Source organism: Parasteatoda tepidariorum, chromosome 7 (genome assembly GCF_043381705.1).
Source record: "Parasteatoda tepidariorum isolate YZ-2023 chromosome 7, CAS_Ptep_4.0, whole genome shotgun sequence".
NCBI classification, from domain to species: domain Eukaryota; kingdom Metazoa; phylum Arthropoda; class Arachnida; order Araneae; family Theridiidae; genus Parasteatoda; species Parasteatoda tepidariorum.
This window is the reverse complement of record NC_092210.1, coordinates 49,542,104-49,568,596: the sequence shown is the minus strand read 5'-3', so window position 1 is coordinate 49,568,596 and position 26,493 is coordinate 49,542,104. Positions and strand designations below refer to the sequence as shown.

Here is a 26,493-nt window from a genome sequence, read left to right as displayed (position 1 = left end):
GTTAACCTGTATCGAATTATAACGAATGCGATTTTAGTATTTATTATTTAACTAATAAATGACTTCGTTAATTAGTATATTTTTTCTCATTTTATTCTTTGAAATATGTTCTATTGAATTTAGTTTCCAAATTTTAAATTTTATGATTGTAAATATTTTTACATATTTTCAAAGTTAAAGTTTTAAAAAGGTTTACAATTTCAAAATAAAAGTAAGTAAGTTCATTAAAACTTATTTCACTAAATAAAATAAAACGAAAAGCTTTCAAAATATTATAATCTTCTGTATGAACAGCGCATCACTATGCCAACCATTAATGATGATTCCTGATATAGCGAGTGAATAAAGGAAGTAGAATGGAAGCAATTTATTGAATCGGCGAATTTTTGAAACCGTGAAATAATGATTAAACATATTAGTGTATCCATAGAATTAGTGAATGAGTGAATCAGTTCATAAGCAAATAAAAAATAGACAATTTATAACTGTTCACATTGTTTTAAAATATTTCTTCCCAATGAAATTTTTTTTTAAAATAATAAAAAAATTTCTAAGTAAATTATGATGTATAAAAAAATTCGAATGTATTTTGCAATTACCTGTTATATTCATGACTTTTTTGTCTCTCTGTTGCAGATAGACAATTTAAGTGCCGGCAATTTAAAACTTAGCCCTTCAGAAGAAGATTCCGAATCGGAAGATGAATTTGGTTACACTCAAAGTAAGCTTTACAATCAAAATTGAAAATTTCTATCATTTCTTTATTTTTATATACACGAAATTCTTTCATTTATATTTATTGAAGTAAAGTATAGTACTTTATAAGCAAAGTATGTTACTTTTAAACTATATTTGCCCAGCAGTGGACTGATCGTTAAGACACGGTTCCCAGCAGATCACCGAAGTCAAGCATCACTGGCTGCGGCCAGTGTGCGGGTGGGTGATATCTTGGATCAGTCTGCGTAGGGACCGAGGGTGTGCTGTATTGGTCCTCGTTAAACTGTTCTACCGTAAAGTGCTCGACTTCGCGCGCAGGTCGTCGGGCTACCAGATCGGGGGTGCCATCCCCTCTGCGGAGGATCAAAATTGTGATCGCATGTCCTCGGATCGTCCTCAGGGATGTTTCCCAGACCGTCGCCAATAGCCCATTGTGCAGCTCTAGTACGACGTAAATGAACTACAACATTTAAACTATATTACCTTATAAAGTATATTGCTTCAAGAGCTCAAGAAAGGCGCGCATTTTCAAGACTTGTCATGCGTGAATGAAAAGAAAAAGTGATTTGAAATAAAAACGTAAAATTGCCAACGGAAAATAGAAAAATAAAGATGAGAAATAAAGTTAGAAAAACACAGTAGCTGATAGAAAAAACAAACAGAACGTGATAAACCACAGTGGCCGAGAGAGATAAATCAGGGTATAGCCCTCGAAACGTTTTGTCGTCTGTTATTACCAATTTGTATATTTTTTAAGCGAATGAATTTTTTTTAATTAGGTATGAATCTTACCGCTTCAGTTTCTTGGTTCAGTGCTGTTGTTGTATAATATTTTTAACTATTCTTATGCATTTGTTTATATTTTTATTAAAACTGCATTCTTAAAATTTGAGGTGTTAGGAGCACATAGACAATGCACCTTTTCATTTCTGGCAGACATAGATAGTCGACGTTAGCAGTGGCTAAGAACAATGTTGGTCCTAAAACTAGACTCATTGTACAGTCTCTTGCTACATTATTAGACGCACTATAAAATTCTATGTAAAATCTTAATTATCAGGTAATACTATAGAGCTTTATTGCTTTTACGCGACTGAAACCGGTTTGTACTTGTTTTCGTTCGAGTGCCAATTGGTTAAATTAGGCGATATATAATATAAATTAGACGACTGGATAAATTGGACGATTTATTTTATATATATAAAATATTTATTACATCAGTTATTATATTGTAATAATTAGATCAAATTATTAATCGCACTGTAGTGTTTTAATAACAACATATTTTGCACAAGTTTATATACAATACTTTTATATTTAAACACACATGTAACGGATTTTTATTCATGAGATTTTTTATACACCTCCTATTTGTATTTCTTTTTAACGTATTGCATCACAATGTTAACCAATTGATACACGATCGTTAGCAAGTGCAAACCGGTTTCTGTCTCGTAAAAACAATAAAGCTGTATAGTGTCACCTGATAATTAAGATTTTACATAGAATCTTATAGTGTGCCTAATAATTTGGCCTAGGATTGTTTATGTATTATAAATGTGACTTACTTTTTTAAACGAATTTAATTTTGTGAATAAAAGTGCATTTATAGAGGCCCACCAGTTGAGTTATTCTAGCTATTATATAAACATAAGTATTTCGCTGCCATTACATTTTGATTGGAAAATAAACTACCTTATATCTCGGAATATATAAGTCGTCCCCCTATTTTTTATTACGAGATAGTAAATTTCAAATGTTGGGGACGAAAGTACGAGATAAAAATTTTTATATGTTGGGTGTATAAATCGACCTCTGTCGGAGAGTCGATTATTATTTCTATAAATGTCATATGTCAATTGATACTAGAAGCGTGGCAAAATGTATCAAATGTTATTGTAAAAATTTTTAAAAATGTAGAATCCCGATTTTATTTATTTTTTTATTTATTTATTTATTTTTTTTTTGAATATGGGTTAAGACGATTTTTTGTTCAACTCAGCAGATGAGGATGAAATAGAATCTGTGGCAAAGTACGATCCGTTGCAAAGCAGAGAGTTGCAAAGTATAGCTCTGCTAACGTTAATCAATCAGACGCGAATAATGATCTAGAATCTTTAAATTTGTAGCTTTATGGGATGCTTTAAAAAATTTCATTGTGCTATATTTTTTTAAATATTCTTGAAATAATTTTCTTAACTTTTCTTATTCTTAACTTAAAGTATTGTTTCTAAAAAAAATTTTATTTATTTATTTATTTTATTTATTTTTTTTTTTTGGTAAAGGAAATAAAATAAGAGAAAATGCAAAATGAATTGCATGTAACATATTGAACATAGTTTTTGAAAGGGGGAGATTTGTAAAGGTAAATTCATAGAGAGTTATTCTTATCTATGACATTGTGTGTATATTGCATCGATATTTCACGATCAACGAATGTCTGGTTTTATTAATGGTTGTATGAGTTAACCCCTTTCTCTCATAAAATGTTGGGGATTTGTAAAGTTGTTTTATACTCAGGTATATACTATTCAGAGAATTTAAGCGATATTTTTATAAGGTAAACACGGAACTCTATGATGTACACTTGTACACAGATTTGACAAGCTCCAAGACAAAAAAAAAATACAGGGTCCTCTTTATTTGATAACAGAACGTTATTTAGATTATTATGAAAGCTAATTTTTTTAAAATTTTAATTTTTAGCTTGGTCTCTTTTTGTTTTATTTCTCAATAGTATTTGTTTATTCATCTGTATGCATGTTATACTTGTTGCTATCCAGGAAAAAAAATTAAAGTGAAACAAGTTTTGGTTAGGATTATACTTAACAAGTAAACTGAAACGTGGAAGACCAAAATTGACTCGGTATTGAAAAAGCAATGAGATAAAATGCTTCTCTGAAAATCAACATAACAATGACATAACATATATATGCCTTAGGCTGTTTTTAGAATATAAAAGGTTTAAAGAAGATTGTTTTTGATGGAAGAAAAATAGTTTCATTATTCATTTTGTTGCCTGGGAGAATAGCTTATAATTTACGAGTATATGTTTGTATTATTTATTATAACGTATTCTTACTAAACTAAACTCAGCGGCGCGACAGCCCATAGAGGGCCAATGCCTACTGTGCCCATCTCAGTTTTCTTGACCTTGGGCTCTGGGGTGGAGGAGCAGATGTTCCGGTCAGGTGGTCAGCCGAACGCGGAACCCCCAGTGTTTAGTTCCCAAGCATGCTTGGTACTCATTTATGGATCCACTGAAGGGATGAAAGGCTGAATAGCGTATTCTTAGATAAGCTAAATTGAACATTTTTATTATACTACAGACTCTAGCGTTTAAAATAATATTCTTGCTTATAATAAAAAAAGTTAGAGTAACTTGTCTTAAAAGTTTTTTTTGTATAAGTTATAATTCTCTGTTTTATGTAATGATGTTTAGACTATTTTAAAGAATCTCCGACTGGAAAACAAAATACTGCGAGCTCTTAATTCTTATAAAAGTGGATCGATAAAATATTTTCTGTGTTCGTATGTTACATCAAAACAACGCTCAGATTGTGCCATTGTGAGCTTGTTTGGATATTCTATAAAGTCTTCATTAAGGAGTTCTGTCTGGTTAGTGACATTTTCGACAGATGGCGCTAATACTGACAGGAAAAATCTTTTGCACCAATTCGTCCCATTAAAGTCCGGCTAGAAAATCGAGTGTCAGCTGTGCCGCAGGAAATCGATGTAGCCAATCGGAGAGCGACTTTTGCATTGTATACATCCGGGTTCTGCGATACTCATCTTGCTTTGAACAAGTTCGTTCATGCCTCTCGTTCTCTTCTCTTTACGGAAGCAGTTCAGTAATATCGAACGAAAACTTATTTCCTATTCTTCTCTGTATGAGATATTTATGATAATATATTGCGAAAACCTTCATCGTAGGTGAATTGTTTAATGCTTTATCAGGATATTCAAAATAAATCCACTTTTTTTTCTTTCTGCAAGCAAAAAAAGTGGATTTATCATTCATGAATGAGACAGGATTCATTTATACATTCCGTACTCGAAGAATAAAAACAATTTGAAATCCATTGTTCTTGCGGAATTCATTACCGAAACATAAAATCTAAAGAAAACTATTAATGTACTATTACATCTATAGAAAACTTAAAGTACTTAAATTATTTAAATCTTCCTAACATAATTTACCTAGAATATATGAATAGGATTTCAACATCGTATTCGTAATAAAAAATATCTAGCTTTGTCGGGAAGGGGATGAAAACAGGCAAATCTTAAAATTTGGTAGAACGAGTTAATTATTTATAGCAAACAAAATAACACAGTAGAATTTCATCTATACCGACGATTTTTCTGTACCCTGTTCTTAAAGAAGGCTAAAACATAATTGTAATAAATCAATTGACAACGTGTGATGGGCTTTAACTGTGCTGTTTTTTATATAAATATTTGCCTCAACTTTTGTTGATCTTCGAAACAAAAAAAAGAGGTTCAGCGGGTTCTGTATTAGTACCGTCAGATGGGGTGACTTTGTGCAAACTGTTAATTATTAAATAACTAGCATTATAATAATTAAAAACTAAAAATTATGCATGATTTGTTATCTCAATTGATAAGACTTTTAAAGTATAACTTACTTTCCTGGCCAGGATAACTGGAACTTATTCAACCGAGCAGACTTTCCAGCCTCCGATTTTGCAACGTTAAAAAATGTGAAACTGTTTGTAACTTGAGCTCACAATTTTTCAAGAACGATGATGTTTACTTTGCCAGTAACCACTAGTTCGTTATGTTGACAACTCAAATCAGTTGATACCGAGCTTAAAAAAATACCTCTAGATGGCACGACGCAAAAATTTAAAAAATGACAGTTTGCACGAAGTCACCCCTCGTTGCACAAAGTCACCCCATCTGACGGTATGTGTTAGGAGCAACCACACTTCAAAATCAGTGATTATTTATATTTGGTACAAATTTGAGTCAAATATTTACGTTTCGGCTATAAGTTAGGTTAATATTTTACTTTCTTACGTTATGAAATGAAAAGATCACGCTTTTTTCATTTCTGGGCTTGTTGCAATAACTAGGAAAGTCCGGATTCACAAATTGTTAGTGAGGACCAAAAAATTTTTTAAAACTTATACCGGAGAGGTGTTTTTTTTTTTTTATATCGAATCGAATTTATATCGAGGTTACAAAATGGTTTACGTAAAGAACGTCATCCCCCCCTTTTTTTTTGTTCTATAAATGCGTTATGTGCGAGTCTGCTGAACTGACCTGCTGCTGGCGTCTGCTAGCGGCGTCACGCATTAGTCAACCAATTAGGTTGGACACACGCGCGTGACGTTGCTTGCAGGTATCCAATTCAATCTTAACTAAAAATTGATTCTCCGTGATGATAAACTCAAGTTTTAAAGCTGTGACATTGACACGTCATGCACAACCATGTGATTAGACACAGCCATGTGAATAGTTGCAAGTACCTAATTGTGAAATGTGGCATTTATAGTGTTAAGTCCTTATAAAGTCTTTCTCGGCGTTTATGTTCAGTTTGAAAAGTAATGTGGAAACCCTCTACATTAACCACAGTTAAAAATGCTATAAAAAACTTGGGAATTACCTAGCTATTGCACCGAACTAATTATTGTAATATTTGTCGATTTTAAAAGAAAGTTTTATTTTGTTGGAACGCTAATGTGCATCGGATCAGATTGATATGGGAAAACAATTTTTTTTATAATTTATTGCTAAGAAGTGTTTTTTTTTTTTTTTCATTTTTTTTTTCATTTATCACATAAAAATTAGCAATTCATAAAATTATATTATTATCTATAATAACTTTCAGTGGTTTGTTTATTGTTTTGTAGAATAATTTTTTATCGTAATACGGACGCTTTATCAGATCTGTAATAGTTTTTTTCAAAATTTATATCTTTTTTTTTTTTTAAATAATAATAGTTTTGTGTGTAATTTTTTTTTCAAAATTAGATTTTGAAAATTATTATATTTTTTTCAACTTCTCCTATTTAAAGATTCACATACTCTAATATTACGAGGAAAAAATTTTTTTTATATCTAAAGCATGTTTTCTTTCATCATTTGTTTTCGAGAAAGGCTCCTATTTAAAGGTTTAAACTCACGTTTTACGAAAAAAAATTTTTTTTAAATCTGAAGTATACTTTTGAAAACACTTTCTACAATAAACATCTATCAAGTTTTTCGTCTATGATTAATCATATTTATGTAAAAAAAAATTCTATAAAATATTTTTTTGTGCATGATCAAAATAACATTTCCTCAATGGGATTACATACTGTCTATTTAGTTCTACGCTATTGCCAATTAATGAACCATATACAATTAGCACATATATCTCCGTACCAATTCTAAATGATCAAGCGGTCGCATTCGATCATAAAACAACAGGTGTGAGACCGTCTTAAGGAATTGTAAACGCTGAATCTGTTTATATAATTTTTTCCAATATAGCTGTAGAAAATTTATGTTTTGAACCAATAGATGGCGTTGCCTACTCTTTTGTTTTGGCTATTCTAATGTTTACTTTTTGTTTTGTTGTTATTAAAGAATATGAATCCTAACCCCTCTGTCGCTTTTTTATAATAGCCGACTAGAATCTTATACTGTGAAGTTTTGGATTTATTAATAGAATTTTTCCTAGCAATGTTACTTTAAAACAGTATTTAAATTATACTATAGTAACAGTATTTAAATTATACTATATAACAGTATTTAAATTATATTAAATGCACTGCTGAAAAGTAAAACCATATGAAATTTTTAAAAAAAAAATGCGCACCCAATTGATAACTTTTTGAGATATTTGAGCCAAAAATTTGGATTTCCCCTCAGAATTAGCACCATTAGCCTAAAATAAAATAGTGTATTCTTTTTAGTTTTAAGTGGAAAAGTAATTGTGATGATTAAGAGATATAAAGGTAATAGAATTAAAATGTTTAAAGAAATCAATACGAAGTAATAATGCATCGATAAATATCTTATCTTAAATGTGAGAGAGAAAATATTAACATTTTCATTAAATGAGCTTTAAAGAAGTGTTTTTTTATTATGATTTTTATGATTTTATTATGATTCTGTTGGATTATTTTTTCCGGGAAAGAGTTACAAGTCTTATTGCATTTTGAAGAATAAAAATAATTTAAATTTATTTTGTATTATCATTCTGTTGGATTATTTTTTCTGGGAATAACTTATATAAGCTTTATTGTCCTTTGAAGAATGGAAATAATTTATTTCTGACAGAGCAATGGGAGGACTGTGATAAAGTTATTTTATCTGCCTGAATTTTTTTTAATGAGTTTTTGTAAAACGCTACTTTTACTCCGGTTTATTATTTTGCAGAATAATCATAGTCGGAATTATTGAAATAAAACATTTTCAAATAATGGATTTGTTTTTTAAATTTAATCATGTATCTTGTTAAGTGTCTGACATAAATTAAAGGCAATATTAAGATTAAATATGTTGGCCTTTCCATGTTGGCAGCTATACTGTTAAAATCTATTTGATCCCTCATTAAAAGCAAAATTAGATTTTCCTATGCTTCGTACTGAAGTAAATTTTGGACTACAGCAAGGGTCATATGTTAATATGGAAGATAATGGGCAACATTTTTGACAATGATAACGGATAATGGAGTCTGAAGAATTTAGAAACAATTCGGAAACTATGGAAGAGCATGGTGACATTATCCCCATAAAGATAAAGCGGTTGTGTCACATTGAGTGGATAAGTGATAACAAGAGCTGTAGAAAGGGTCTTCAATTCAAGACCTTGTAGCTCTAGGCCATGTTGAAGATTAAGGAGGGAGAGGACCTGAAAAAGATAAGAAATAAAAAGTGAAAATCTAAAGCCTAGTGCAGTGAAGAATGGAGGATTGTCCTCATGCTGGCTCATGTCCTCAAAAGAACTGCTGTGCCAATGAGTAACAATTCTGACGTTCATTTTCATTGAGACGTTTTAAAACCATCTTAATTATTTCTTATTAGTTTAGTTGTTTGTTACATGACACAACGTTAAGCGTTGCCTATACTTTTGCCTTTATTCATTACAAGAAAAAAAAAATTCGAATTTCGTATATTAAGGTGATTTGTTGCGTAGGTTTTAGACCATAAAAGTCGGAAGCTAAAATGTTTATAGAGATCATTTGTTGTTTCATCATCTGTTGTTTCATGCAAGGCCATATCACACATAGCGAAGTGCTAAAAAGTTGTATAAAACAAGACCTTGTTTCATGCAACTGCTAAAGAGTCGGAAGCTAAAAATTTTATGGAGATCATTTGTTTTTAATATTTACGCAATATAATGTTGTAACCATACATCACCTTATTTAAATTCAAAATTATGACTTTTTCTTCGTTTTGTCTATAGATGTATGTCATTTGGAAGAGACAAAAATAAACCCTTATTTTCTAAGTTATTCATATTTTTCGAAAGCAACAATATATCCAAAGCATTTAACTATGATTCACGTGTTGCCAATTTCGAAAAAGAAATACGCACGATTTTGGTGCCACGCAAGAAAAATCGTTGCAAAGATCAGGACAAGTACGCTGTCAAATGTAGAATAATACATCAATTGCGTTACGATAATTCTATTTTTAAATTAGTTACAAAACTTTTTAACCTTTAATGTCCAAACGTTATTACAATTATGTTCGTGACTATCATGTTCATTACAATTTCATCTCTTTTTTAAATTTAGAGAAAGGGTTATCCCTAAATAATCGTTTTGTTTTACGTCATGAATAAGCGAGACGAGGAAACTAAATTTCTGAGTTTTTATTAAACAAATTACAAGATGAAAGTTGGTACTTTTTTCTCATTGTTTAGACTTTGATGGAACACGTGACATAATTAAATAAGAAAAGCTTAAAGGTTAAGAACTTTGCTCATTTACCTCGGAATCTACAACGTAATTAAGCTTTACTATGCAAAGTACCTTGCTGCTGAGAAAAATTCGAAAATGGAACAAAGGACTCGTTGCAGCAACAGCTGCTCTCATTAGAATTCGAAAAGAACCTCGCTTTTAAGAGTAAGAATTTTTCTTTCCACTTCTGCACGAATTGGTGAAAGAACAGTATGGAGACCGTCTATTTGGCTCATCAAATATCAAAGTTTCCTCTTTTTTCCACCATTCTGGGAATTAGCTGATGGGGGTTTAAATCAGAAACACGATTAGTTAAAAGTAATAGCATTTGATTCGTCAAATCATTTCTTTCTACCGTTCCAGTTTTTTTTATTTGTAATTTCGAATGGCTTGTTCTTTTTAAAGAATAGTTGAATGCAGAAAAATGATAAACTGAACTATTTTGGTTTCGATTTGATTAGTTCACGTTGTGTGTTCTGGTTGTTTTTCTAAAATGTTAATAAAGAAGATGAAATAAATGACGCGTTAATTTGATCGTAAAAGAAAAAGTCAAGATTTTGCGAGCATTTTATTTAATGATAAAATCTTTAACGAGCATCCAGATTTCTTTTGCTGTCATCAACTCAAATTTTATGCAAATTTTGACGGTTTTTCCATTTTAATTATTTATGTACTTCTTATCAAACTGCATATATACCATATGGATCTTCCTTTGTTAATATCAGTATTTATTATTTTTAGGTTTTTTTTATTTTGAATATTAATCATGATTGGAGAATTAAATCTAAAACTAATTTACATTTCCTTAATCTTAAAGTAATTGTATGCTATTACCTTATTTTTGCAAAATTTTAAATTAAAGCTATTTTGTTAGCGTTTTACTATTGTTTAACGGTAAATGAGTTTACATTAATTTTTATTACAAATTTTACTAAAAACTAATTCTAGGCAACCTATACAATTAAAATAATGAATGCAAAATGATTTCTTTTTTAAATTTTAAAGCAATAATAAGAATCAACTAGTAACCCCAATGATTAGAGACCCCCTTAAAATGGATTTTTTGAAAATAAATTTTAAAAAATTAAGAAAAACAATGATTTCTAAAAAAAATAAATTTCAAATATATATTTAAAAAAAACGATTTTTTTTTCTTCATAATGTTAATCATAATGCTTTCTTAAATGAAAAGATGTATAAATACTTTTACATTTGAATAAATAAAAAATATACAGGAAAAAAAAAATTATCTATGGGCCCCAAAAATTTGAATGGCATGGGGCCCCGCTTACGCTTAATCCGGCCCTGAGTGGCACTATTATTAAATTATCTCTTTGGTTTAAAATATTTCGCGAGGTCTTATAGCAACCAAAAATGGTTAACAAGTTTATGGATGAAATTGCAATGGTAACGGAGCAAAATTATTACGTTAAAATTTTGTCCCAATGGAATCGAAAGCTAAAGCTGCTCATACAAATTAATACCAAAAAAAAAAAAAAAAGCACAATTTGAATATTTCAACTGTTTAATTTTTAATTTTGATATAACAATCTGCTTATAACAATCTTGTTCACACCAGTAAGAAACAAAAATTTCAATCATATGAAGTAGCGAGTTTAACTACCTTAGCATAAAATAAACGACTTTATGTCTATTCGCCGAAATAACTCTTCATAGAATGACTAGTATTTTAACCGTTCTATGATGACTAAAACCAAATTTTCGTTAATACAATAAAAATTTTTAGGATTTTTAAATTGAGTGATATTAAATTTTGATGCAAATATCTGTTTATCAGCAATTAACAAAAAAGAGTTTATGAGCGACACTCCCTATTATAAAATAACCACCTAAATCTCCCTAGTATGAATGAAATGAATGCCTAAATGTCTATTCTTCGTAATGACCTTCATGGAATGACTATTATTTTTAGGGTTCCGTGATAGATAAAACTATATCTTCGAGACCAAATTTATGTTGCTACCGTAAAAAAGTTTGGAATTTTTCAACTGCATAATTTTTAAGTTTGATCTAAGAATCTGTTTACCAACAAGAAAAAAATGCCCTCGCATGAGTTGTCGAGAAAAATGGCCTAGTATAAAAGAAACGCCTAAATGTCTATTTGTCTTAATAACTCCTCTCAGAATAGCTGTTATTCTAACGGTGCAATGATAACCAAAGAGAGGCTCCATAATGGCTAAAACTAAATCTACAAAACCAAATTTATGTAAATACAATAAAAATTTTGGAATTTTTCACTTGAATAATTTTTAATTTTGCTGTAACAATCTGTTTATCAACCAAAAACAAAAATGCAATCACATGAGTATATATTAAATAACTGCCTATTTTTCGAAATGACTCTTCATAGAATGACTATTATTCTAGCGGTTCTATGATAGCCAAATAGTTTAAAAAAGTTCTTCTAGAAAAATAAGACAGTTTATTATTTTCTGTATCAATCTGTTTTTTTTAAATTTTTTTTATCACGAAACAAAAATCCAATGAGTTGTTGAGCGAAGACCATAGCATAAAATAAACGCCCAAATGTCGTAATGAATCTTCATAAATTGACTATTATTTTAACGGTGTGACCAAAAGATTTAAAACGTTTTCCTCGAAAAATAAGACATTTTATTATTTTCTATATGTAACAACTTTTTTTTTCTCCTGGAAACTACTTTTTTCAATACTTTTGAAGAGTTATGGCTGAGAATGATGTTATAAATCAATATGGCCATTGATTCCATTAAAGAGAAGAAAACCTCCTCACCACGAGAACCAATAAATTATTAACTGAACTCACTAAGCCAAAGTTTGGAGTGGATTATTTGTTCAAGGAATCAATTTGGTGATGGGGGGAGAAAAAAAAGTAAAACTGAGACTTAACTTATAAAGCGGTCTTTTACCATTTTTGTCTAAGATTATGATGAATCCGAAATTGAATTGCTGGAGTCCTGAAATCTTTATGAACCGCTAGATCGAAATTCACCCTCTCCTTTTGAAATTCTTCATTCTTTTCTGACAATCTTTTATTTTTGTTCCTTTTCTTCTCAGTAAATTTAGGTGTCCTTCAAAAAATATGTTTGATTTTTGTGAGCCCCCCTTTTTTTATGTCTGAAGTACTTTATTGCTGGAAATATGTTCAATTTTGAAGACTATGAAAAATGAAAATGCTTTGTGAGAGACATGCTGGAAAAAGGCGCATCTGAGAATTCTGTTCACAGATGTGAATTCTTTTCTTTTATTATGAAGATTACGTTGCCATGGTGTTATAGATTTTCGAACAAGAAATGTATACTTCTGAAATGTTTTAAGCTGCATAATGTTAAACTCATGCATATCAGGCAAAATGTCGATTCAGATAAGCATTTGTAATAATTTATAGATAGATAGATACATATATGTGTGTGCACGTGTGTATTTAAAATAGAAGTAATAAAAACAGAAAAAGGAAATAATAAATTAAAAACTAAAAATTATTAAAAATTTTAAAAAAAAATTATAAAAATTTATTAATGAAAGATTTGAAAAATTGACACCAAAATATATAATCTTGTCCTCAGCTCACAGGATTATATCTACAACAACTTGTAGTTGCAGATGCGTTTCTCAATATTAGTATGAATGTGCTTAAATTATATCCCACTACCCTCTATTGCGCTTTAATTTCATATTTTGAAATCTGGCAACTTAGTTATGAAAATATTTATAAATTATTTTTACAAGTTATTCATAAGTGCATGACATCTTTCGATCTTTATATGTTCTTTTTTTGTCTTATTTTGAATTTTTTTAAAATTCTTCTGATGTTTTTAATCGATTACACTATGCTAATGAATCGGACTTATTTTTTGGTGCTCCTTACTCTATTGTTTTGATATAATAAGCTTTGACTATCAACACAAGTTAAGGGAAGCATTATTTTTGCCAATATAAACATGTGAGCTGATGCTGAAATAATATCTTTTCGATGTTAATTTTTGAATTTTTGCAAAGCTTTTAAAACAATTTTAAATTTTTAATTTATTTATTTCATTTAATCTTTATAAATTTTTTTCTTTAATTTTTTAAGGCGAGTTCATACTGAAGTTAAGAACCGCATTTTATTTGTCCGTTACCTTGAAATAACTTGAAAACGATTTGCAAAGTTAATCGTAAATTATACTGATTATTTCAAAATTTATAATTAATAAAAGGTCGAATTTTTAGATTCAACCATTTTAACTCGATGATTTTTTTAGAACTTATTAAAATTTATTGAACAATATTAATTATTTAATTGAATATTGGATGAGTTTGTTGGTTGGTTGAATTACTTGAAGTAAAGTACAAATCTAATTTTAATTTTTGGTGACCATGAATTTGCTCAAATCGGACATGCATATGGCAAAAATATTAATTTGGATTACTAAAAGTCTTTTATAAAAACATATTCTTTTATTAATTTTAATTAAGTCAATGATTTTGTTTGGAATTTTATTAAATTTGTTGGATAAACATTGTTTTTAACCAAATTTTGGTAAAGTATGTCTATCTGTTTTTAGCATAGGTACCAATTACAACGAATTCTTTTAATTCAATTTATTTAATTCTAAATAAATATTTTTAGAAACATTGGAATTCTATGCAATTAGCTTATTTATATTAAACTTACGATCATTTTGTTTATCGTATATGTCAGCAATGCTAATATTGTTTTTTTTTTAATATTTAAACACATTTTTTGGTATTCCCTACCCTGATGTTCTTTTTGAGGTTAGACTACGACTTTGCAAAACACTTATGAAATGAGTTTTAACATATGCTTCGGAAACATGGACCCTCGCAACAAAAGAAAGTTATATAAAAATGATGATATCATAAAATCAGTCAGACTTAACAGAGTGAGATTGGCAGGCCACCTGCTAAGAATGAACTCAAGTCTGAACTTTTCTGTAATTAAAGTAAAGAACTGGGGAATATTTGTCTTTAAAAGAATGGACTGAAAAATCTTCTAAAGAAGGCCAAGGCCCAAGCTGAGCACTGTAGCCAAAATAAACTTTTAAAAGACGTGTAGCGTGTATTTTATACCTTAAGAAAACACGAATAACAAGTTATTCGTTAGAAATCGCTCGTGGTATTTATACACATACGATGTACATTTCGAAATTGTACAAAATTATCACGATAGCAATGTTCTTATCTTTGTAAACATTCAACAGTATAGGACTTTTTTTTTTGTTCATAAGAGTTTTGAAATGAAAAGTTGTGTAAACAATTTTTTTTGCTTTACAAGCCATACCTATTCTGTATAATTAATTCTTCGTTATGGATGCAGTGATTAAATTTTATTCATATTTATCATTCAGGAGAAAAATTATTAAGCAATTTAATTTAAAAATGAAGTTTGCAAAATCACATTGAAAACTACGCAACATTGGGTACACGTTTTTCCTTTACTGAGTTGACATGTTTGACATTTTTTCCCTTCTTAAAACTTTTTGCATACGATTAACTTCCTTTCAATTGCTGCATTATTAACAAAAAAAAATATTAGTGTAAACAATAAATTAATAATAAACTAATTTACAATCAGCTTTACTACAAAATGAAAATTAAAATTCATAAAACTACCTCTTTTGACTTTTAAAGTACAAAAACTTTCAAAAAATTTTATTATTAGAATGATGCACTCCATATCTGAAATAATAAAATAAATAAATAATTAAATTTGGCTCGATAAAACCGGAGTTTTGTGAACGTGAAATGGAAAAACTCGATTTCAGAAAAAAAAATATTTTGAATCACCCTGTCTTTTTTTTTTATTTGTATTCAAACTTAACCACTTAAATCTTTAACTTTACCATTTTTTAACCACTTTTCTCCGTCACAATACAAAAGTAACGAGTAATTTTTGTATTGGTAGGTAGTTTTAATCGTGCATAAAAAATGCCTTAAAAAGTTTATTCCATTAATTCTTAAAATCTTTTGCTTAAACCGAGTGCAACGCATGTCTTCAATACTATCTATGACGATGGCTCTAAACAAGCTGTTTCGAAGAACATAATTTAAAGGGGTGACAGTTTAAATTTAAAATAGTTTTCAAACAATTAAAACCTCTATCAATTCCCATTCTTTGACCCAAGTTCTCTTTATTGACGCTTCCGGCTCTTTGAATCGCCGCATTGGCGGGAAAACAATAATTTTTTTCTCTGTAATTAGCTTTCTACCGTAACAATTTTCCTGGCTAATTACGGTTTTCTAAACACGGCTGTTACACCTTCAATAGTCGATCTCAACTTGTCAGTTGCAATATCGTTAGGAAGTAAAACTTATTTTGAAAACCCTGAGTGGCAACATGAGATACTTCCCAATGGAGATATAATTCCATTAACGCTGGTAAAATGCCAGAGAACTTTTGGCACTTTCTAAAAGCCACTTCACTCAATTTGTTGCTACAGAAGGAAAAGCTGCTTAGGGATTAAGTCTCTCCAAAATGAAAGGACTTAAGGCGGAATTTCCATCTCAACCCTCTGCACCGAGTCTTTACTGCCTAAAATGGTTAATTTGATATATGTGAGCTTTTAACGCAGCTGTAAGAATGGAAGAAACTATGTGCGTCGGAAATAAGGACTCGATCAAATAATTGCCGAAATAAACTTAATATTTATTAATTAAAGCTCCGAAGAATTACAAAAACGTAGCGAAATCGCAAAAAAGTAGTTTCAATAATTTTATTTCTTCTTGCATCAATCGTTAAATAACTTATTCTGTTAGTGAATAGTATCTTCAGACAATTTTATATTGAGTGAAAGATTTAAGTAAGCTTTGAAAGTATTAGGGGGACCGGAAAGTAATGTCGTTTCAGGGCATTTGATATTTATTATCAAGATTTTATTTTTAATCAATAGTGTATTCACCCTCGTTAGCAGCAAACTTTCAATGCCGGATCGAAAATTAATCGAAATGGATCCAAAAAAATGAATTGGTTTTTTAGATTAACGAATATTTAATGCGTCGAAACGACATTACTTTTCGATTCCCCTATTATTTTATTCCGTTTAGAGCCGAACGCACAAAATCACAATAATAAGGTTTCATTATGGGGAGGGGTAATGTTAAAGTTTGTTAAAATTGTCATATTTTGTGCATACAATATCTCTCTTTATTAAAGTTCGCAACCGCCGCCCTGCTGTTTTGAATGCTTAATTTAAAGTTACAATTTGTTTTGCTGCGTGCAAAGTATACGATTTAGAAACTTGAAAATTTTCAGGTATGTGTGTAAAATGTATATACAATGGAATAAAAATATTTTATCATTCGATTATTACTTCGAGAATTATTAAACTTGTCAAAAATAAAATGTGGGCCTCACTGTAGATCGCGGAAATGCAACTAGAGAGTTGAAATTTGACGCGCTGAAAGAGCCACTTTTGTTTAAGAACTTTACTCGAGCCTTTTTTCGAAATTCCAATTTTCTCGATAGTTATTTACATTTTTTCGAGATTTCTTTAAAGTTTTTTTAATGCTTTAATTAATGACTATTTATCCATTATTGTAGAAAAATATGTCTGTATCAAAATCTTTATTTTATAAACTCACGCTTAACTTGATGTCAAAAGTAAGAAAAAAAAAATGATGAATATAGTAAAAGAGCCAGAGATGAATATTACAAGGATGGATCATATATAAATCAGACTTTTTTAATATTTAAATATTAAAATTTTTTTTTAAATAAATGCGCAAATATTATTTTTCTACATAATTCCCGTGAACTTCTGCACACTTTTTTCAATGTTCTGGAATTTTTTTTAAATCCCGGTGGCATGGAAGAAGTAAACCACGTAGTGAACTAGCTGCGCACAAAATATTCACCCTCTTTATTGGATGAAAACATTCCCCCCCTCCTAATTTTCCTTAAGGGGTCCAGACGAATGGTAGCCCGAAGATGCCAAGTCTAGGCTATATGAGGGATGTTCATCTATTTCTTTATTTCTATTTCATCTATTACTTTAATTTTCATTAATTTTGCTTACTTTAGTTTTCATTTATTTTGCTTACTTAAGTTTTCATTAATTTTGCTTACTTTAGAATTTTGCTTACTTTAGTTTTCATTAATTTTGCTTACTTTAGTTTTCATTTATTTTACTTACTTTAGTTTTCATTTAAATTCGCTTACTTTGGTTTTCATTTATTTTTGTGAGTTTTTTCCCCAGTGAGTGATTAATTGAAGACTTTCTACTCTAGAAAAATTGAAGTAATCATGCCTAGTCATGTTATTTAAATCAGATTTCATTGAATACATTAAAGCGACGTCATTCGTGTATGTCGAACCTGATTTGTTTCTTAATCGACTAATGCCACTATTTACCGACGATGACGCCACACCCAATTCCGTACTTTTCACAATTTTGAGAAAATCTCTGCCAGGTTTCTCTAAATACAAACTTTTTTATTTATTTTTAAAAAAATTTCTAACAAAACTTCCGTATTTGTTGTGCTTTTTTCTAAATGGAAAAAAAATTGCTCAGTGTTAGAAGTCTGAATAAAAAATTCCCGTAAAACATAGGGAAAATAATCGAAACAAGGGTTGACACTATCTTCTCCCGATAATATAACTATTTTAAGTGTGTTTCCTTCCCTTGTTTTCGAAAACTCAACAAGTTTTTTCCTATTCATTCATTTTACGCCAAAATAAAATGGCGAAAATAACGATCCATCTTGAAAACTGTCACATCTAAAGAAGGATAGGTTTGCTTTAGGCAAACGAAATTGAAATCAACTTGATAAAGTGTTTTACCGCGAGAATTAGATTTTCTTTTTCTTTTCGGAGTTAGAAAACTTTTTAAGAAAGATATGGCCAAAATAAAAATACGACTTTTAAGTGTTTCACTACGTGTTAAAATTGTACGACTAATTCTCATCCGTCACATTGTGTAATTTTAATCGGAAACTAAGTCAGATTTTTTAATCCATTTACTTTTATTTACCACTTAAGTTTATAATTTACACTGTTGAAATTTTTATTCTAAAATTACGGTAAAATAACCGGCAGCAGTCTTTCCATCCAACTGACCGTTAAGTTTACGGTAAGGAACATTTTTTACCTTTACAACTAGCATGGTTAGGAAACAATGAGTACAAAACTATACGTTTTTTTAACCATTTGCAACTAGCATGGTTTCAAAACCATAAAAAAGAAATTTAATCAGACATTTGCTCTAGGCGTTTCATTAGGTAATGAGCATTGGATTTATGTTGTGGTTAAGTTGTGTTTCATCAAATGAACTGTGGAATGCAGTTTAGTTAGTTTATCTGGTTGTTTCACCGATCGTAAGAGATAGGAAATACTAAACTTTTTTGTGTTTAGCAGCTTTATGGTGCTGACATCTATGTCTGAATGAGAGTATCGTATTCTAATAGTCTAGGGTCACAAATTAGGGTGTGCAGGAGACTAGAAACAGTTCGTGTGTTGAAGGGAATGTTAGGAAAAATTGTGGTGTTACCGCTACTCGGATTCCTGTCATGTCGGCCATGAGATTGACAGATTTGCGCTCTCGGCTGTAATATGTACTCAGGCTGCAAAGAACTATGTTGCTTCATTAGTTGAGTCGAGTTGATGCGATAAAATTCTGGTTGTTTAACCATTTTAATAAATTATTATGGTAATTAATAAACGGTTTTCCTCACACTTAACAGTTTGACTACCATATTATTTATGGTTATTTGACTGTTTTGTTTGAATAAGGTGAAAAAAAAGAAATTTATTTAACCATATCTTCTGAAAAATTTCTATCAGTTTACTGGTTATCTTGCTAATGCGCAGATTGATTAGGGTGGTCTGTAAAAAGTTTTAAAAAAATTTATCATCTTTCAAATTACTTAAAAATTTGTAAACTATACCTAGATGATCAAACCTAGATTATAAAAATCTGTAAACTCTACCTAGATAATCGAACCTAGATTAAAAAAAATCTGTAAACTATACCTAGATAATCGAACCTAGATTATAAAAATCTGTAAAATATACCTAGATAATCGAACCTAGATTATAAAAATCTGTAAACTATACCTAGATAATCGAACCTAGATTATAAAAATCTGTGAACTATACCTAGGTAATCGAACCTAGATTATAAAAATCTGTAAACTATACCTAGATAATCGAACCTAGATTATAAAAATCTGTATATCTATACCTAGATTGCAAAAATCTGTAAACTATACCTGGGCACTGATCAAAGTGAAAATAAGAGTTTTGCTGGAACAACAGCAACGTTTTTATAAGCTTTAATAAACATGCAAATATTTATTTTAATTCACTATCTAAAAATCATGTTATTATAAGCAAGCAATCATCACATTAGTTGATAGAATCAATTATCAATCACTTTCAAAATATAATACAAAGAATCAAACGTTTTAAAATATTTTTAAAATTAAGGAAATTAACATAAAGTGCCATTTATTTATTTTTTGGTATCTAAAAAAATCAAGTCAATACAATCTAAAAAATCCGCATATCAGTTGATAGAATAACTATAACGATACTGAGATCATTAATATGCACATTACCTAGATAAATAGAAGAAAACTCTTGATTCCGCACTTTAACAAATCACTTTAGCTAGACTACAGATGACCTTGTTTATCTGCAGATTAGCTATAGGAAATGTGCAGAAACGAGTTCCGAGCTTTAGCTTTTTATACTGAAAGTTTATATTTTTAGTCTAAACTTTTTAGAGACACTTTTTATTGAAATTGAATTGCCAGATACATCGGTTGTAAACTACGCTAAGTATGAGATTCACTTAAAAAAAGATGTATAACGTTTTACGTATTTACATTTTTACTGATCAAAATCTCTCTTTTCTTACTTAAAAATGAATACCTGTATCATACTTTCCTAACGTAAAAATGAATACTTTTTATCGAGATAGCAGCATTCAATCGCTTAAAATTTTAAATGATTTCAAATTGCCATCTTTTTAAAAAAAGATATTTTATCGCTTTGAATTCCTTTCTTAATAGGGCACGTTCTGCTCTTTAAGATCTATCTCTCCAGTAATGACTGATGGTACATCCATACAGCCTGACGAGCTTCAGAGATAGGAGTTGACTTATAGCTATTTTATAAAGATATAGTTCGGAAAAAAAGTCGATTTTAAGCAACTTTTATTCCCTAGCATCGCTTTAAAATTTTAATGTTTCTGTTAGCATTAGCGAAAACAGGAAACTTATTATTTTTTTTCCCGTGAAGTTATTAATATGATAGTCTCTTAAACTTAAATGTTCAACTCTTTTTCCCAAAAGAATAAAATTTGTTTTTTTTCTATTTTGCAAGAATACGAACATTTCATATCGATACTGGTTTTGTCCATGCTAATTAATAAATATGTTTTAAAAGCTGGAATTTTGATGTTTGCTTATTTTTCGGGATGACGTAAAAAACTTACTACCATAATATATACATTCAAGGGTCTATAATAGGTACCTGTTACCAATGCATCTTTTAAAACAATACAAGTAGTACGTTTTACCACTATTATTTAAGCGTCAGTGACTGTTGGACAATTTTTCCGGCCCCCGAAACGAAAAAAAAAAAAAAAAACGATTTTTTTTTATTTTTATGATCGACATTTTTTTGTCATTTTTTTTACTATAAACTATCAGTCCAGGCTGCTCTTAAATAGATACTTCGTGTCTGATATCGATGCTAGGATGTTTAGACTTAAATGTTATCGACACTTACTGTAGAAATATTTAATACATTTCACAAAACTATATACACCGAAGAGCCATTACATTATGACCACCCTCCATCTATAACAATGGGCTCACCCAGGTTTTCATGGTTTCTCGCCCAGGAACAATGTTTTCATGGGACACATTAGGACCCATAATCCTCATAGAACAATCCCTAACGTCTGTAAGCTACTTGAACATAGTTCACCCATTCATGGCAACAGTTTTTCCTGCGGGGGATGGTGTTTCCGAACATGATAATGCACCATGTCATATGGGTCGAATCGTCAAGGATTGGTTCGAGGAACATTCCAGTGACTTTCAATTCATGTCTTGGCCCCCAAATTCACCTGACCTTAATCCAATAGAGCATTTGTGATCCTATTTGGAAAACCAAATTCGTGCTGCCACGCTACCCCCTCGCAATGTGATGGAATTGCAGGACCAGTTGGGGAGCGCTTGGTACCAGATACCTCAGACTACCTATCAGCACCTTGTGGAATCAATGTCACGACGGGTGCTAGCAGTTTTGAGGGCTAAAGGTGGTTCTACGTGTTATTAGCAGGGTGGTCATAATGTAATGGCTCTTCGGTGTATAAGAGTACGTTTGTTTATTTCTCGTCGTAATTTCCGGAAACATTTACGTCATTAAAATATCTCCTGAAATATTCACCTCGTTTAAGTACCTCTGTAAACCATTGAAACATTTCTGCCAAAATTTATCTCATTGACAGCTTGTCCTATTCATTGATTTATATTATTTTTATATTATTGTGACATCACTGTAAAAGAATTATCGAAAACGAAAACAAATATTTTTATTAAATCATCTTCCAAAAATTGTATAATTCATTACTATTATCAATTAAAACTTTAATAAAAAAACAATTAAATTAAGCTGAAAATAAAATTTTTGATGATTTTTTTTATTTAAAATTGCAAAATGGGAAGAATTAAAAATCGTTTTTTCTTGAAACTAAAATTTAATGTTTCAGAATTCTCAGAAGCCAAAATTTAATGTCTATCTTAATTTGTTTTAAACATTCCTTAAAATTAATTACAAATAAAAAAGAAAATACAATGACGATTAGCCAGATATTGTTAGTTCATCCAAGTTCAAAATGAAATTTCTTGTCAATGATTTTGAAAAAACTAATTTTGAATTAAATTTTAGTACATTTAATTAGCAAAGAAAATCCAAGTGTTATAATTTATTTATTTTTTTAATCACTTGATGTCAGAAACTACTTGAAGTTCAAAGTAAGTTGCTATACTATAGTTGAATTAATTATCTTTATTTCTCAATTTAATTTTTCAATGCAAAATCTAATGTTTGAAACGTATTACAAACATTGTAGTTTTGAAAAAAAATATTCTGCTATACTTTAAATGAAGTAAACCCATTTTAAAAATTTCCTATTGTATAATATTCACTCTTTATTTACTTTTACTTTCGATTATAATATTTAACCTTCTCTCTAACAAATATTCGACCGAAAAAATCCAATAACGTTCTCTATTGCTCTTATATTTCAAATGCTTTCATTTTATTCCTTTGGAACCAAATATGGAAAATACGCACTCTATTGTTGAGTTCTTTCGAATAAAACTATAGATAGAAATCGTATTGACTCTAGGGAGGCAATTTATTTTCCTTTCTCTATCCTCCGCTTTCGTTTCAAAATTCCCCCCAAGCATTAGTTAAATCGAAAATAGAACATTATTACGATAAACGATTTAGGGACAAAAACTACATAAATTTCTTTTAATATATACCGATCTTGATGATATTAGAAGAATTGCGTTTAATGTCTGAAGGTTTTGATTAACTTTTTAAAAAAAATTCTGCCTTATTTAATCATTTTGTCTTTATTCGTTATTTTTAATTTATTTTGCCGAACTTTCGTCGTCTTTAAAAAGTGTTATGGGATTTATTTTTATAGACTACTTTAATTAGAATTTAGTTTTTGTTTTTTAGTTGCAACAATTATCTTGGGAGATTATTTTTGTTAAAAGGTTTATGTATCTTGGCATTTATAAATATGTAGTATTTATTTCAAGTTTGGAAATAAATATTGAATAATGCACTGTTAGAAATTTCTCGGAAAAAAATGGTTAAATAACAATTTATTTAATTGTTATTTTACCATATTAAAAAAAAACAGTCATATAACCACAAATAATATTGTATTCAAACTGTTAACTGTGAGATTTCTCGGAAAAAATGGTTAAATAACAATTTATTTAATTGTTATTTTACCATATTTAAAAAAACAACAGTCATATAACCATAAATAATATTGTATTCAAACTGTTAACTGTGAGAATACCGTTTATTAACTGTTTTCTTCTAATGCTCTTAAACTACCAGAATTTTCTCGCACCAACTAGGCCCACCTAATGAAGCCACTTAGTTCCTAACAGCTGTATGCATAGAAAAATAATCTGTCAATCTCAAGACCGACAGAACGGGATTCGAGTCCCAGCCTTGACATCACAATATTTCCTCCATCCCTTCAACACATAAAGTGTTTCCAGTGTCCCGTACTCCCCAATTTGTAACCCTGGACTTTCAGAATACGATATTCTCATTCACGCATAGATGGCAGCACCATAAAGCTGCTTGAAACAAAGTAAAGCGTTTCCCTTCTCTTACGATAGATGAATTGATCCCATAAACTAATTAAATTAAACCACATTCCACGGTTCATATGATAAAGCACAATTCAACCACAACCTAACTCAAATGCCCATTACCTAGTGAAAAGCCTAGTTTCTATGCCCAGTTAACTTTCTTTTTTGCGGTTCTGAGACCATGTTAGTAGTAAATGGTTTTAAAAAAATCATAATTTTGTATTCCTGGTTTTTTTTTTAAACCAAACTAGTTTTAAACGGTTTTAAAACTGCAATGATAAAAAATTTTCTTTACCGTAAACTTTACGGCGTATTGGATGTACTGACTGCTACCGGTTATTTTACCCTAATTTTAGCAGTTTATAACTGATTAAAATTTTAAATAGATTTAATAAAATGTACAACCTGAGGGCTAGCAAATCTCCATTGCAGATCATGATATTACAAAGCAAGAAATTAACTTATTGTTTCGTTAAGAACAAACTAGTTACAAATGAAATAAGTATTATTTTAAGCAGGATGTAACTTTTAGGCAATTCATTTTTATCGATTTAAAATTTAAAATGATCTCGCTCATAATTCATCTGACTTTATTTTTGATTTACTAATCATAATTTTTTATACGTGTTTACTAATGTTTATTTATTTTTCTTCTTAGCTTTTTTATACATTAGGTATAATTTAGTGCCTCATTTCAAAATCAAAAAAATTTTAAAAATTTTGCAAAGATTTTAAAATTTCGAATGTTATTCAAAATGTATATGTTGGTAAAATGCTGTTTTATAAGCCTTTTTTTAATGTAATTTGATTTGCTAGTCCAGTTATTGCAAAATTTCAAATGGCGTGCAGAATTTAAAAAAATATTTCTTTCTTTTTATTATAAAATGGTGAAATAATTCGCTAAAAGTAAGGGTTTAATATAGAACAAAGCAAGCTCTTTAAATTCATGAAATAATTTATTTTACTGCATCAGAAAGTACTGTATACATATCGTAGAATTTTCAAGTAAATTATATGAAAATTGACAAAGTTACATTCAACAGCGAGATAAAGTTTGCGAATCTGGTTTCATTCAAAGCCACTTCAATATGTCATTCTCAATTTATGAGTTTCGGCCTAAAAGTTTCAAGACCCAGCTCTTACTAATTAAAGTACTTTATTGCATTTCGAAATTCTACAGTCAGCAAAAACAAGCGAAGCCCCCTGGAACCTCCTGAATAATTTTCTAACTAATTATTCATTAATTTTTAATCTAATAATTATTTATTTGCTAGATTCATCATTTTTATATCTTATAACCTTTAAGTATAATTAAAAAAACAAAATCATATTTTTCTGAATAAAACTAAGAAATAAAAGCTAATAAATTAATGTTTAAATACAATATCCAGGCGATAATTGTATTCCTAAGACCTCTTAACTACTGAGGATTATTCACAAAGAAATTAAATTTGATTTAATATTTTCGAAGAATATTTTGTTGTTACGATAATTGTACTTTAATGTATTCATGCCTAAAGTAACGCTTCTTGTCTTCTACCTTTTGCTTTCATCCACTTATTTGGCGCTTTTTTTAACACAAATGAGTTTATTTTTACCCTTTAATTGGCAATCTTGTTTCATCACCGGCTTTAAAATTCAAAGTTCTTTCGAAATATTTTAAATTAATTGCGTGTTACTTTTTTTTAAAGTTTCATTGAAGGTTGAACTTTCATACGGCTAAGAGGATTTCAATTTAATTGGATGATTTCGAGTATCAAAGCTTTAATACTTAAAATATTTTAATCTTAGTTAGCAGCAAAATATTTATTTAGAAAAGGAGTTGAATTTAAGTTTATGGATTTAGTTTTAGAAAATGATTCTTTTTAATAAATTTATGGGCACTCATCGTACCTATATTTTTGTAAAAAATAATATATATATAAGCTAAAAAATTGAGAAAATATGGAAAAAAATAAAAAATAATGACAAGAGAAGAAAATTACTTACAATAATTTTTTAAAAATACTTAAAAAACATAATTTTTAATACCTCAACAAAAAATATTAATTAAAATTTGGAAAACAAAACTAAGAAAAGATATAATCTCTTCATCAGCTCACACGATTATATCCGCAAAAGGAGTGCTTTCTAATATTGTATTAATATAGCCAAAGCAAAATATATCAATACAACAGTGTGAAGAGCACTCAAAAAAATTTAAACGAAATTGGAACACATTAAGTAAAAAATATGTACGGAAAAACAAACAAATATATCAAGCAAAAAACTGAAAATAAAATGTAAAGAGATTAGAGAACAGTACACGAAAGGAAATCTACATAGTGAGGAGCGAATTAAATGAACTTACGCGTACCGGAATCTTTCAAGAATGATTTATAATATTTTCGTAATAAGATTGCCAGATTACAATATATGAAAACAGAAGCATAAATAAAGTGATATCTTATGGCACGTTCTTACTGCAAAACTGAAGCGTGCTTTTATTTCAGGAC

The 26,493-nt window shown here is 29.5% G+C and overlaps 1 protein-coding gene across 9 annotated transcripts in view; it reads left to right on the top strand.

Moving 5' to 3' along the window:
• Positions 1 to 26,493, top strand: part of LOC107448785 (multiple PDZ domain protein) — a 646,665-nt gene that overhangs the window by 469,343 nt on the left and 150,829 nt on the right. For all 9 annotated transcript variants that reach the window (XM_071183400.1, XM_071183401.1, XM_071183402.1 and 6 more), the window contains one exon: positions 637 to 721. In XM_071183400.1, the coding sequence (XP_071039501.1) occupies positions 637 to 721 (85 nt within the window). The remainder of the gene's footprint in view (positions 1 to 636; positions 722 to 26,493) is intronic.